Below are 15,231 nucleotides of genomic sequence, written 5' to 3' on the forward strand. Positions count from 1 at the left end.
CAGCGGCCATGGCTCACGGGCCCAGCCGCTCCGCGGCATGTGGGATCCTACCGGACCGGGGCACGAACCCGTGTCCCCTGCATCGGCAGGCGGACTCTCAACCACTGTGCCACCAGGAAAGCCCTAGGTTAGTTTTTTGGGTTCTTTTGCTTGTTTGTTTGTTTTTGGCTTACATTTTTGTGTGGAGCACCAGCTAACTTCTACCTCAGAATCTCTGTGAGGCAAAAGAATTTAAACATTTTTTAAAACGTTGTAACCTGATAAAGCGCATCTGAAGGCTGCAGACTGCATCAGAGAGCCAGTGTCATATGCCCACTGCGTGTGGATGTTTGTGTTATGTATGTGTGTCAACATGACCCGGTCCCTACATGCCATCAAGTCGAGGGACAGGCCCTGTAGACAATTCCTGTAAACAATGATAGTAGAAGATAACACTGATTGCACCTGACCAGCGATGGTGGTCTATGTGACCCTGGACCCTCAGAACAAACTTGAGAAGCGGTACTATTATCATCCCCACTTTATAGTTGAGAAACCGAGGCCCGGAGAGATGAAGTAACTTGTCCAAGGCCAAATACTTAGCAAATATTGGAATCAGGATTTGCAGCAGACAATTGAGGATGAAGACGCTGTAATCCAGAGTAGAGGGCTCTGCCCTGCTTCCCACGGGGGCAGGAGACAGGGTAGGGCAGGTGCAGGCCAGAGCAGGGAAAGTGCATCCCAGGCAGCCTGCAGGGAAGCCTGAAAGTGCCACACACCTGGGGGATGCTGACGCGTCTGAGGAGTGCAGGAGGGGCCCAGGGAGAGGTGGGGCTGGAGCGCTCAGTTGGGACCCCAGGGTTTGACTTTTAATGCAGGGATGAGAAAAGGCTGGTCTGTCCAGTTATAATGCCCACATGCTGTCATCTGGACACAAACCCTGCTACTGACCACCAGAACCCTTTCTCCCCTTCTTCAAGGGACAAAGAAGAACGCTGAATATCCCACACATTTGTCCCCTACTTTTGTTGTTGTTACTGTGAGGTTTTTTACTTGGAGACCATTTCACTTTCACATCAACCAACAAGTCCTCAATAAACTGGTTGCATTTGTGTATTTATATCTACATATAAAGGTATTACATCACATCACAGATGGTTCTGAAGCAGCATAGGAAAAAGTGTCGAGAAAGCTGTGCACCTGGGCACTAAACCATCTGGGGAGATGTGTGAAATAGAGCGGGGTCACAGTTTTTATTGAAAACTTTTTGGCCATTTGTGTACCCTCTTTGGAGAAACGTCTATTCAATCCTTTGTCCATTTTTTAATTGGGTTGTTTTGTTATTGTTGAGCTGTGGAATATTTATCCCTTATCAGATATATGATTTGCAAACATTTTCTCTTATTCTGTAGGTTGCCTTTTCACTTTTTTCAGAATGCCCTTTGTAGCAACAAAAGTTTTTAGTTTTGATGAATTCATCTACTTTTCTTTCATGGCCTGTGCTTTTGATGTCAGATGCAAGAAATCATTGTCAAATCCAATGTTATGAAGCTCCCTATATGTTTTTCAAAAAAATTCTGGTTAATACCTAAACCCCTGCTAAAATGCCCAAAGAAGTGTTGATAGACTGCAGTCCTCTAAAATGCCATTAAAAAATCATTTATTGAGGCGAAATTCCATTCCAGAAAATTAACCATTTCAAAGTAGTTTAGTGTCATTTAATAAATTCACAACGTTGTGCTCGTCCCCTATTTTTGCATCAGTACTTTATGGTTTACAAACTATTTTCATACCTATTTTCCCACTTGATCTGCACAGTAATCCTGAGAGCTGGACAGAACAGCAAACAAATTACACAGGCTGGGGCGGAAGAAGGGGAGGGGTAACCTACGCATGAAATTCTGTTGCAAGGCGGGCACCCTGTCAGCAGGTTCCATAACTGATCTGAGCTCTGCTTCCCCTGGCTGTAATGTGCAGCAGTGACACCCACCTGGGCGGCGGGCTCGTCAGCTAGGGTCTGCTCCTCCCTTCCCCCTCAAGTGCATCATCAGCCTCTACGTGACCCTTACACCACCTGGGATTTTTGTTTGTTTTTTTGTTTTGCGGTATGCGGGCCTCTCACTGCTGTGGCCTCTCCCGTTGCGGAGCACAGGCTCCGGACGCGCAAGCTCAGCGGCCATGGCTCACAGGCTCAGCCGCGGATCTTCCCGGACCGGGGCACGAACCCGCGTTCCCTGCATCGGCAGGTGGACTCTCAACCACTGCGCCACCGGGGAAGCCCCACCTGGGATTTTGATTGCACTTCTATCTCCAATCCATTAGCACTCTCAAGGGTGGGGCAAATCTTACTGCAGGCACTTTGGAAGTCCCTGCAGAATGAGTAACAGGGACTTATTAAAAAGCAAGAGCGCGGAGCTAGGAGCCCCTCTGAGATCACCTGGCCCCTACTCCAGTGTTAAGGATGAGGAAAGGGAGGCCCAGAAAAGGGGAATTCCATAGCCCCGCCCACAGCAGGCCCCAGACTTCCCACCTCAATCCTGGAGCTCCCTTCCTTAAACCCTTGCACCTCTCGGAGGAATAGGCACACCAGCTCCTGCCTGGACCTCACTGGGTCCTCACCGAGACAGCGGCCTAGTGTCTACCTCCTGCGTCCTGGCCACACCTGGCAGTGTTTGAACAAACAGGCAGCTGAAGCTCGGGGCGTTGAGGAGCTTGGCTGTCACACAGGGGGGCAGACGCCAGCCCAGGTCCCTGCAAGCCCAAGGCCTTGCTGCTCAAGCCTCCAGTGGCATCTGTGAGTCTCTCTCCTGGGCACTGCAGATTCTCAGGTGACAGACTCCACCCTGCCCTCTGCCAAGGCTGCCAACAACCAGGACAGCGTGGAGAGAGCTAGACCATTAGGAGCAAAATCTGTCCTTTTGAAGTCAGTGGTTGCAACTACTGGTCATGGCTCACCTATGAGAGCCAGGGATGCTGGGCAGCCTCCAGACCTGAGTGGGAACCAGCTGTGATTCATGATCGTTAGATGACTTAACAGTGAAACACAGGTCCCGTGTGAGTCAGGCTGCAGTCAGTGGGGGCCTCACCAGGCTGGAAAGGATGAAGGAATCCTTTGGCCTCCAGATCCACACCTCCCAACCCTGCTTTCATTTTGACCTTGCTTTGTAGTTATTGTTTGACATTATTATTAAGCATTTCAGATTTTAAAAAAAGAATCATAGATTATTGGAACTAGGAAAGTTCCTTTGGTATCATTTCTAACGCGGTTGTATAGATACTGCCCAACGTCGGCTGGGAAGCAGAGCTAGCACTGGGCCGGCGTCCCCTCCAAGTTCTGTGCCACTGACCAGGCACGGAAACCAGCCTCTTGGCCCCAGCCTGTGGCTGGGGAGGCCCACGGTCTACCGGCATCAGGCCAGGCCTGCAGCTGGCCGGGGAAGGACCCTGTCCATCTTCGGACCCTCCTCAGTCCTGCGCTCTCCGCGTTCTAGTCTAGCGGCGCCCACCCCACCCTGTTTCTTGCTGAACTTTACTCAACCTCTTAGCAGACTTGGCCAGTCTTAGGTTAACCGGGCATAGCTATTATGCCCACCGGCCTTTCCTGCCGTCCACAACCGGCCAACGCCACGGCCCTGCTCGCAGGAGGGCTTCCTGGAGTCGGCGGCGGCAGGGGGCGCCCCCGGCCTTAGTCCCTCCAAGGTTGGGCCCGGAGGCTTGCGAGGGCAGGTGATTCCGGCACCCTCGGCCCCGGAGGCTGGGCGCCCCCCTGGGCCACCTGAGGACCCCGCCCACCTCTTCCCCGGTTCGCCGAGGAGGGGGCTGCCGGCAGGGAAAGGTTGGGCCGACGGAGGGGGCTGGGCGCTCAGACGCCGCGCACGCGCCGGAGGCCGCCGGCCCGGTTCGGAAATGACGACCTCGCGCCGGGCCCCGAGCCCGGCCCCGCCAGGCCCCACCCCTCTCCGTTCAGCCTCTTCAGGCTCCGCTGCCGCTCAGGCCCCGCCCCTCACGTCCCGCCCAGCGGACGGCGCTCTCAGCGGACAGGCCGGCTGCAGCTAGCGCGGGCGCTGGGCCGGGAGGCGGGCGAAGTTGCGGCCGGGACGCGGGTTCGGGGCCGGGTGGCCCGAGGCGCCCGGGCGGGGTACGCCCAGCCGGCCGCGGCCGCAGAGCAGCCATGGCGGAGGCCGGCCCGCAGTACCTGGCGCTGCCCTCGGGGTTGCTGGAGCTGTGCGCGTTGCTGGGGGCCCCCCGGGACAGCCTCCGTGGCCCCGAGCAGGTAAGGCCCGGCGGGGACACAGACGCGGGCGGGGCGGCCGGGGAACGGGGTCGGGCCCAGCGCACCCCCCCGGGTGCGCATGGAGCCCCGGGCGTCCGCGGGGTGGGGAAGTTGCGCAGAGGTCCGGCCGGGCCGGCCACCTGCAGCCTCCTGGGGCGAGAGCAGCAGCTGTCCTCGCAGCCGCGGTGGAGTCGCGAGTGGCAGCCGGCTGGGGGCTCCTGCCCCTTCCCCTCCCCTCCCCTCCGGGAGCACCTCTCGGGTGACACCGCTGGAGTCGCACCGCGATGAAGTGTGATGGAGAAGCTCGCGTCCGTCGGGCCGCTTCCTAAGCGCTTCGTCCCGCTCGGCTTCTCTGTCTCAGGACGCCCACCTGGGTCAGGTGAAGACGCGGCTGGGCCGCCTGGGGTTCCGCGGCCTCCAGCACCGAATCCTTGTCCGCTATTAAATGATTTCACTCATTCCACAGATTCACGGTCTCCTAGGGGCCGGTGCTGTTCTAGGCACAGCATAAGGATATTTTCGGTGAGATGTAAGGACCGCCTTTATATGTTCTCCATTTAGTCGGTATGCGATGAAACGAGCTGTTTTTCACTGTTAAACACTTGCAGCCCGCTTCCACCTGTGCTCCGCTCTGCACCCTGGCAGCCAAAGTGGCAGGCTCGCGTCCCTTCCTCCGGGACCGCAGCTTGGGACATTCTCCTTTTTTCTTCCTTGTGTTCTCACTTCTTAGTTCCGGAACCCTGGCTTTCTTTGGAGTGGGTCTGTGGCCCTCTCTTTCCCTTGGCCTAGATGTCTGGGACTCTATCATTTTTCTCTGGTTAGTGGTGGTGCTCGGTGTGTTCGGAGAGTTCCCGACTCTACTGCCTAGTTATCTGGACAGGTCCTTTCATCTGGTTCCAGACGACAGCAAGGAGAGGCAGAGAAAGCCATTTTGAGTATTTAAGGCTGCAGGGTTGACTGGGCATCACCAAGAGAAGCTAAATGTTGCAAAGTTAACCCGGATAAATGTCTGATAATGTCTCGGTGGTCTCTACGCCTTGGCTTTAGTATAAGGCCAATTTCGATGATTTCTGCATTTCCCTCCCCCTCTCACTCCCCGAACCCCCATCACGTCTGGGTCCCCCTTTGGTCTCTGCCTCCTCTGACCCTGTGGATTGAGTTGAGTTGTCTCCCTGCCTCTCCGTGCCAAATGGCATTACCTCGTTTTCCTTCTGATAGGAAATGACCTGGTTTCAGTTTTGGTGTTCTCCACAGTTGGGCATCTTGCTTCTTGGGTGATCACAGCATGTCTATTCGTTGCCGTGATGAGAAGAGGATGAATCATCCGGAATATTTACCGTGGTACTTTCCTGAACTAAACAGACTGCGACATTTCCCAAGTCGAGTGGGCAGTCGGCCACTCCGCATTTTAGCCATCATCCTCTTTATTCTATACTCTGCTTCTGTTAGGGGTTCGGCAGAGGGTGGAGGGAAAAACAGCTGAAGGAGCAGGAGAAGGAGGAGTGTTGTGAAATGGAGTAACAGCCTCACTGTAAGACCTACGTTACTGTTACAATTCATGAAACATAGGGTATCATTTATTCAGTTTTATTTTTATAGCAGTTCTACTTTGAATGTCCAAGGCTTTTAAATAACTTTTAATTTTACTTTGAAAAGTCACCGTTTCTCTCTGATTCAGGGATTCCTATTTGGTGACACATGAAAACAGAAGCCCAGAGGTATGAGAAATAGCCAGCTTGATGTTAGGATAGTCTAGTGTCCTAACTTTATGTTTTATTTATTCCTTAGATGGGGTGGTGTTTGTTTCTTTGAGGTTAGTGACAAAGAATTGGAAAATACAGTTCCATCCCCAGTGAATTACTGTGGTCAGTTACATTTCCTTCTATTCCTTGGTTGCTGTGGAGACGAAACACAGAGATGGGAAGGGATCCGTCACAAATCCATCACAGGGTGGTGGAAAAGCGCTCAGAGCACCTTTCACAGTGTAGGTCACTGGCGTAAATCTTGTGGGTGAAGGCACGTTTTTATGTGTTTGGGTGGAGAGAGCATCCTGGCTTTCCATCTCTAGAGCACCACTGTCCAACAGACACTGCAGATGAGGACAGCCAGTGTTCTTCACCTCCACCGTCTAGTATGGTAGCAGCTGGCCACATGCGGCTACTGGGTGTTTGAAGTGTGGCTAGTGCCACTGAGGAACTGGATTTTATATTTCATTTAATATTAATTTAAATAGTCACATGTGGCTACTGGCAACTGTGTTGGACTCTTCTAGAGCATTTTTAAAGAATCTATTTCTGTTTTATTTCACAAATGACAGCCAATCCTATAGTGAAGATCAATGCCATTATGTCATCTAACAATGCCTCACATGAATTAGAGTGTTGTGGTTTTTTACTTTTTAGTAAGTCAGTGTCTGGGAGGGAAGAGCAGGAAGCTACCCTGGGCGGAGTCTGTGGAAATGGACATCATCTTTGGGGTGGTGGGAGGTTGGTGGGGGGGCGGGGTGAGGGGCAGTTGCAACATGTATCAGAAAGTAACATATGAACCCTCTGGGGCCCAGGATTGCTCTTCCAGGAGTTTATTCTTTTTATTTTATTTTTATTGGAGTATAATTACTTTACAATGTTGTGTTAGCTTCTGCTGTACAATGAAGTGAATCAGCTGTATGCATACTATATCCCCTGCCTCCCACCTCCCCCCCCATCCCACCCATCTAGGTCATCACAGAGCACAGAGCTGAGCTCTCTGTGCTTTATATCAGGTTCCCACTAGCTAGCTATTTTACACATGGTACTGTATATATGTCAATCCTAATCTCCCAATTCGTCCCACCCTCCCCTTCCCGCCATGTCCACGTGTCTGTTCTCTACATCTGCGTCTCTATTCCTGCCCTGGAAATAGGTTCATCCATCTGTACCATTTTTCTAGATTCCATATGTATGCATTAATATGATATTTGTTTCTCTGTTTCTGACTTACTTCACTCTGTATGACAGACTCTAGGTCCATCCACTTCTCTACAAGTGACCCAATTTCATTCCTTTTTATGGCTGAGTAATATTCCATTGTGTGTGTGTGTGTATATATATCTTCTTTATCCATTCATCTGTCATTGGATGTTTAGCTTGTTTCCATGTCCTGGCGATTGTAAATAGCGCTGCAATGAACATTGGGGTACGTGTGTCCTTTTGAATTATGGTTTTCTCAGGGTATATGCCCAGTAGTGGGATTGCTGGGTCATATGGTAGTTCTATTTGTAGTTTTTTAAGGAACCTCCATACTGTTCTCCACAGTGACTGTATCAATTTACATTCCCACCAGCAATGCAAGAGGGTTCCCTTTTCTCCACACCCTCTCCAGCATTTATTGTTTGTAGATTTTTTGATGATGGCCATTCTGAAGGTGTGAGGTGATACCTCATTGTAGTTTTGATTTGCATTTCTCCAATAATTAGTGATGTTGAGCATCTTTTCATATGCTTCTTGGCCATTTGTATGTCGTCTTTGGCGAGATTTCTATTTAGGTCTTCTGCCCCTTTTTTGATTGGGTTGTTTGTTTTTTGGATACTGAGCTCCATGAGCTGTTTGTATATTTTGGAGATTAATCTTTTGTCCGTTGCTTCATTTGCAAATATTTTCTCCCATTCTGAGGGTTGTCTTTTTGTCCTGTTTATGGTTTCCTTTGCTGTGCAAAAGCTTTTAAGTTTCATTAGGTCCCATTTGTTTATTTTTGGTTTTATTTTCATTACTCTAGGATGTGGGTCAAAAAAGATCTTGCTGTGGTTTATGTCAAGAGTGTTTTTCCTATGTTTTCCTGTAAGAGTTGTATAGTGTCTGGTCTTTAGGTCTTTAATCCATTTCGAGTTTATTTTTGTGTATGGTGTTAGGTAGTGTTCTAATTTCATTCTTTTACATGTAGCTGTCCAGTTTTCCCAGCACCACTTATTGAAGAGGCTGTCCTTTCTCCATTGTATATTCTTGCCTCCTTTGTCATAGATTAGGTGACCATAGGTCTGTGGGTTTATCTCTGGGCTTTCTATCCTGTACCGCTGATCTATTTATGTTTTTGTCCTAGTACCATACTGTCGTTTTGTTTTTTTTTTTTTTTAATACATCTTTACTGGAATATAATTGCTTTACAATGGTGTGTTAGTTTCTGCTTTATAACAAAGTGAATCAGTTATACATATACATATGTTCCCATATCTCTTCCCTCTTGCGTCTCCCTCCCTCCCACCCTCCCTATCCCACCCCTCCCCGCGGTCACAAAGCACCGAGCTGATCTCCCTGTGCTATGCGGCTGCTTCCCACTAGCTATCTGCCTTACGTTTGGTAGTGTATATATGTCCATGCCTCTCTCTCACTTTGTCAAAGCCTACCCTTCCCCCTCCCCATATCCTCAAGTCCGTTCCCTAGTAGGTCTGTGTCATTATTCGTGCCTTACCCCTAGGTTCTTCATGACATTTTTTTTTCTTAAATTCCATATATATGTGTTAGCATACGGTATTTGTCTTTCTCTTTCTGACTTACTTCACTCTGTATGACAGACTCTAGGTCTATCCACCTCACTACAAATAGCTCAATTTCGTTTCTTTTTATGGCTGAGTAATATTCCATTGTATATATGTGCCACATCTTCTTTATCCATTCATCTGATGATGGACACTTAGGTTGTTTCCATCCCTGGGCTATTGTAAATAGAGCTGCAATGAACATTTTGGTACATGACTCTTTTTGAATTATGGTTTTCTCAGGGTATATGCCCAGTAGTGGGATTGCTGGGTCATATGGTAGTTCTATTTGTAGTTTTTTAAGGAACCTCCATACTGTTCTCCATGGTGGCTGTACCAATTCACATTCCCACCAGCAGTGCAAGAGTGTTCCCTTTTCTCCACACCCACTCCAGCATTTATTGTTTCTAGATTTTTTGGTGATGGCCATTCTGACTGGTGTGAGGTGATATCTCGTTGTAGTTTTGATTTGCATTTCTCTAATGATTAATGATGTTGAGCATTCTTTCATGTGTTTGTTGGCAGTCTGTATATCTTCTTTGGAGAAATGTCTATTTAGGTCTTCTGCCCATTTTTGGATTGGGTTATTTGTTTTTTTGTTATTGAGCTGCATGAGCTGCTTGTAAATTTTGGAGATTAATCCTTTGTCAGTTGCTTCATTTGCAAATATTTTCTCCCATTCTGAGGGTTGTCTTTTGCTTTTGTTTATGGTTTCCTTTGCTGTGCAAAAGCTTTTAAGTTTCATTAGGTCCCATTTGTTTATTTTTGTTTTTATTTCCATTTCTCTAGGAGGTGGGTCAGAAAGGATCTTGCTGTGATTTATGTCATAGAGTGTTCTGCCTATGTTTTCCTCTAAGAGTTTGATAGTTTCTGGCGTTACATTTAGGTCTTTAATCCATTTTGAGCTTATTTTTGTATATGGTGTTAGGGAGTGATCTAATCTCATACTTTTACATGTACCTGTCCAGTTTTCCCAGTACCACTTATTGAAGAGGCTGTCCTTTCTCCGCTGTACATTCCTGCCTCCTTTATCAAAGATAAGGTGACCATATGTGCATGGCTTTATCTCTGGGCTTTCTATCCTGTTCCATTTATCTATCTTTCTGTTTTTGTGCCAGTACCATACTGTCTTGATTACTGTAGCTTTGTAGTATTGTTTGAAGATGGGGAGCCTGATTCATCCAGTTCTGTTTTTCTTTCTCAAGATTGCTTTGGCTATTCGGGGTTTTTGTGTTTCTATACAAATTGTAACATTTTTTTTCTAATTCTGTGAAGAATACGATTGGTAATTTGATAGGTATTGCATTGAATCTGTAGATTGCTTTGGGTAGTATAGTCATTTTCACAAGATTGATTCTTCCAGTCCAAGAATATGCTATATAGTTCTCCATCTGTTTGTGTCCTCTTGGATTTCTCTCATCAGTGTTTTATAGTTTTCTGAGTACAGGTCTTTTGCCTCCTTAGGTAGGTTTATTCCTAAAGTTGCCACCAGAAAACCACTAGAGCTAATCAATGAATTTGGTAAAATCGCAGGATACAAAACTAATGCCCAGAAATCTCTTGCATTCTTATACACTAACAATGAAAGACCAGAAAGAGAAATTAAGGAAACAATCCCATTTACCATCACAACGAAAAGAATAAAATACCTAGGAGTTTATTCTAATTACAGAGTCAGACGTGTGCAAGTGTTTTTGGGTGAGACCTCATTGCTGCCTGTTGTTTAGTATGATGAAGACTTGGGAGCAACCGAGCTGTCCATCGGAAGGGGATTGGGCAGGGGTGGTACTGAATTGTACACAGTGGGACATGCTAAAGTGTCAACAGGAGAGTCAGCACACTGTATGGTTAAATGGGGAAAAAATCTAATGAAATCATTTAAATATAATTGTGTTTATGAAAAAGTTATATTTATGTATACATTTTAAAAATAGGAAGCATGTATCCCATGCTGTTTAGAACATTACCTTTGAGTCATGGGATTATGGGGAAGGCATTCCCTTTCTATCATTATTTCTTTTATTATTTCTATATTGTTATAATTTTTAAAAATGAGACTGTATTGCTTATCCAATCAGAAAAGACAACAGGGATTTCCATTTCGGAGGAAAAACAAAGACAGATGTGTAATGAACTGCTAAATGCCAGGTTGGCTGGATTGTGGCCACCTCACTTTCAGTGACTAAAGGTAGCTAGTGGGAATTACGGAGTTCATTGGCTTTACCGTAATGACCAATTTTCCATGCGGACTGAGCATACCTCCAAGACATCACGAGTGCCAGGGTGGGAATGGAGGAACGGCATCCACTCAGAGCCATCCTCTGTGCGGACTGTGGGGCTGCAGAGAGGAGGGCCACACCATCCCTGCCTCAGCCCAGCCCGCCATTCTGAAGGCGATGTAGGACCACTGTGCCGGGCAGCGATGCTCTAGGAGGTGATGGGGAGGTCGACTCCGGATGGTGAAGCTCTAGGAGATGATGAGCCAGGCGTGATGGCTGGAGGAGGCGTGTGTCCCTGGCTGCAGGGTGAGGAAACGCCCCCTCCAATGAGTGTTGGGGGGGGTCGCTGGTGAGGAGGTGGGGTGAGGAGGGGGCAGGGCACGTGCCAGGCAGAGTGAAGGGCAGGGAGAAGCACAGCGTCGTGACAAGGGCGCATGTGTTGAGATGACTGAGGGCTTCAGTCGTGAGTGGCTTGGGCGCCCTGGCTTTGCAAGCAGGCTGGCCTGCTGCCAGGTGCACAGCCAGTGCAGGTGGTCGGCCTGTCACGTGACACATGCACCGTGTGATCCCTGCACGGGAATATGTGTGAGGATGGTAATGTGTAGAAACAAACACACTTCTTAGGTCTGGCTGAGGGGCAGAGATGGGTCTGCAGGGCTGGTTTGCTGGGGTAAGAGGCTGGCGCCGGGCAGCTGGAGCCACCGCTGTTGTGGCAGGTGAGGGACGAGTCATGTGTGCTCTTTAGATGGGGGACCCCCCCCGTCCCCCTTTGGGAGAGTGGACGTCGGGCCAGGTGGGAGGAGGTGGGGCTGTTCTCTCGGCAGCAACCATGAAGATTAGTTCACGGTGAATCTGTACCTACTGTGAGCCAGAGGTTTGCAAACGTGGTGCAGATGGGGCAGCAGCTGGGCTTTCTTCAGAGACCTTTCTGCGGCCCGCCGTCGAGATGTGGGTTTCCCGATGGGGAGTCAGGGGCCATAGCGCCAGTCCAGGTCTAAATGCCCGAGTGGTGTCATCCTGTCCACAGAGGAGCAGAGAGGTGGATGATCAAGTTTTTGGAAATAAGTGTGGGCTTAATTTTTCAAACTAAGTTTAAGGGACTCACCGCCTATATTGGGAGGCAGTTGGGTACAGCTGGGATGGCACAGAGGCCCCACCCCTGGGGGCAGAACCCTGGGAGCTGTCCCTGTGTGCATACCTGGAACCACAGGAGTGTAGAGACTGCCCTGCAGGCTGTTGCATGAGGCAGGACGGGGGCCAAGGATTGGCCCTGGGAGTCTGTCTGCAGGGGGCTGCCAAGGAGCAGGCTGGAGAGGTGAAATTGCAGAAAGGAGGCGGCCTTGGGAAGTTTCAGGAAAAGGGGTCGATCAGTGAGGGAACTCGTTTGCTGCTCTGTAATTTATACCAAGAGCTGTCCCTCAGTGACGTGAGATATCGCCCAGTCTCTGTGGATGTAACATCTCATGTGCGGAGGAAATAGATGAGCATGTTTTCATAGAGAATTAGGTCCGAACTGCTGGACTTTGATAGGAAAGTTTTAGAAGAGGTTTCATACAAGTAAAGAAAAGGATTCCTTTCGTGCATGATACACAAAAGGTTTTTAAATTACACAGCAGTAGGGATTTCCCATGTTTGGTGTTGGTTCCTGCTGGCATTAACTTTTTCCCCCAAATATAAAGAAACCATTATCTGAATTGCATAAAAATAGCGTATTGAGTTTAGAGTGTATCTACTGACTGAAAATGCTGTCATTGTAGATATGCTTTGAAGTGTAATAGTCCCCTGTTGGTGCCCCTGATTCTTACCAAAATGTTGATGCTGCTCTTCCTTTTCTGCCAGCCAAGGCCACATTTCTCTGGTGACGGTGGTGTTCTTCCTGATGCCATTTCTAGGGTCCTCAAAGACCCTAGGTTACCCACTCCCCACCCTGACGGCCACCTCTTACCTTCTGTGTCTTTTACACCCAGAGAATCCTGCTTTGCTCTTTTCTGTCTTTACCTGGCTTGGCAGCCCTTCCTGCTCGTGGACAGACTGCAGTTCATAATATCAGTACCTTCCTTGGAAGATCTGAAATCAACCTGGCACCAGTGTTTGTTTAGTCCTGACTCACTAGAAAGAAAAAGAGAAGGTGACCTATGATATTTGGGGAAGAAGGAAAAGATAAAAGGTTAAAAAAATCTTGGACCAGGTTGAAGTTTAAAAGAACTGAGGCTGAGGGCTTGCCTGGTGGCGCAGTGGTTGAGGGTCCGCCTGCCGATGCAGGGGACACGGGTTCGTGCCCTGGTCCGGGAAGATCCCACATGCCGCGGAGCGGCTGGGCCCGTGAGCCACGGCCGCTGAGCCTGCGCGTCCGGAGCCTGTGCTCCGCAACGGGAGAGGCCACAGCAGTGAGAGGCCTGCGTACCGCAAAAAATAAAAAAAAAAAAGAACGAGGCTAAGCAGCCCTTTTTACAGATGCTGGGATGGTCTGGCAGGAGGACGTGGCTCTCTGTGTCCATCAGGCCCTTCCTCACTCCTCCTTGTGTCCTCCCAGGCCGGAGGTGACAGAACTAATGTGCGTGGTGGCCCAGTTGGCGAGGCGGGCACGTGTTGGCAAACATGCCCGTGTGGGTTTGACAAGATGCAGAGCCCTTCTTGGGGCTCGCCGTCCCCACCAGCCTCCAAGGGGATGGGGCGGGGGGCCTCCTGGGGGCCCACGGGGGCTGAGCACTTGACCTGTGAGTCCCTGCACTCGCCTCTCGAAAGGGAAGCTCAGAGGGGCCAAGTAATTTGCTGCCGTGGTTCCCACAGCGCTGGGATCTGAACCCAGGTCTCCATCGCGGTGCCGGCCCTGAACCAAGCCTTGGAGCCAAGGGGCCAGTCATGGCGTCCCTGTTAGCAGCTGAAGGACCAGGCTCTGAGGGGGTCCGTCACTCGCTGAGTGTAGGGCCTGAGATTTCCTAAAAGCAGTTCCTTACCATCTCGAGCTGCTGGTGGGAAAAGCCAGGCACATGATGTACTCCAATAAAGATGTAAAAAAAAAAAAATAATAATAATAATAATAAAGCCTGACAACTTTCTTAAAAAAAAAAAAAAAAAGAACTCACCGGGGGTTTGCTATGACGGGAGGGTCGGACAGAGCAAGGCTGGCACCGCTGCCGTGACTCTTATTTCCACCTGCTTTAGGTCGCCCAGAAAAAGGGAGTCAAGAGCCTGTCTTCTCTGGATCCGGAGGTCCTGTCGGTCTTCGTGCCTCCGTTTGTCACTAAGGAGGACAGTCAGCCGGCCGGCGTGAACTGTGTGACGCTGGGTAAGACCAGGAGGCGCTCCTTCCGGAAGAAGAGAGAGAGGCCCAAGGCGGAGCCCTCGAAGGGCCACCCCGGCGGCCCCAGGGGCCAGGACCCCGAGGACGTGGGCATCCCCAATGGCGTGGACCTGCTCGCCCTGCCGCAGCTCTGCTTCCCAGGTGCGCACGGGCCGACCTTTTCCCAGACTGGCCAGTTCCTGCTGATGAGCGGGCTTTGTTCCGGCTGCATTTCTCTCACTGAGAGATGTTCAGGTGCCTGGTGTAGAAAACTCAGACTAAGGGCTTGACAGAAGGACCTGTGTGGAGGCTCCGCAGAGGAATTGATGCGATTTCCTGCTCTCCTGGATAGGCTGGGACACCCCCTTCCCCACGGGGCTCAGGAAATAGCTACCACCCCAGGTGTGCCCTGAAGGGTCTGTCTGGGGGCCTGTTCCCATGATCCGTCACAAAGTCTTCAGAGCACAGAGTGCCAGCAAAGAAATTGCTGCTGAGGGGGAGGGATCGAGGCAGGTGGTGCACGGCCTGAAGGATTAGCGCATCTGGCCGTCAGAGTGCCACAGCAGACAGAGAGGGACGTATCCTGTCGCTTATGGGTAGCCCAGGCCTCATGGTGGCTGCCACGTGGCCAGAATGAGGTTCCTTCTTTCTTTTTTCTGCCTGCAGGGGGCGTGTGTGTGGCCTCTGAGCCCAAGGAGGACTGTGTCCACTTTCTGGTGCTGACTGATGTCTGCGGCAATAGAACCTACGGCGTGGTGGCCCAGTACTACCGACCCCTGCACGTACGTGATTCCCCCAGCTTCCCTCTGAAACTGGGTCTAGGCTGTGGGCTTTTTTCTTTTGCAGTGAAACGCACATAATATGACAGTCACCCTCTTAGCCATTAAAACATGTACGATTCAGCGGCATTAAGCACATTCACAGTGTTGTGCCGCCCTCACCACTGTCTAGTTCCAAAACATGTTCG

At 49.9% G+C, this 15,231-nt stretch overlaps 1 protein-coding gene across 2 annotated transcripts in view; it reads left to right on the top strand.

Moving 5' to 3' along the window:
- The first annotated feature begins 4,049 nt into the window (after positions 1–4,049).
- Positions 4,050–15,231, top strand: part of DENND3 (DENN domain containing 3) — a 59,572-nt gene continuing 48,390 nt past the window's right edge. For both annotated transcript variants that reach the window (XM_059995250.1, XM_059995251.1), the window contains exons 1-3: positions 4,050–4,252; positions 14,147–14,426; positions 14,931–15,046. In XM_059995250.1, the coding sequence (XP_059851233.1) occupies positions 4,151–4,252; positions 14,147–14,426; positions 14,931–15,046 (498 nt within the window). In that variant the 5' untranslated portion in view covers positions 4,050–4,150. The remainder of the gene's footprint in view (positions 4,253–14,146; positions 14,427–14,930; positions 15,047–15,231) is intronic.

This window comes from Delphinus delphis, chromosome 17 (assembly GCF_949987515.2).
Source record: "Delphinus delphis chromosome 17, mDelDel1.2, whole genome shotgun sequence".
NCBI lineage: Eukaryota > Metazoa > Chordata > Mammalia > Artiodactyla > Delphinidae > Delphinus > Delphinus delphis.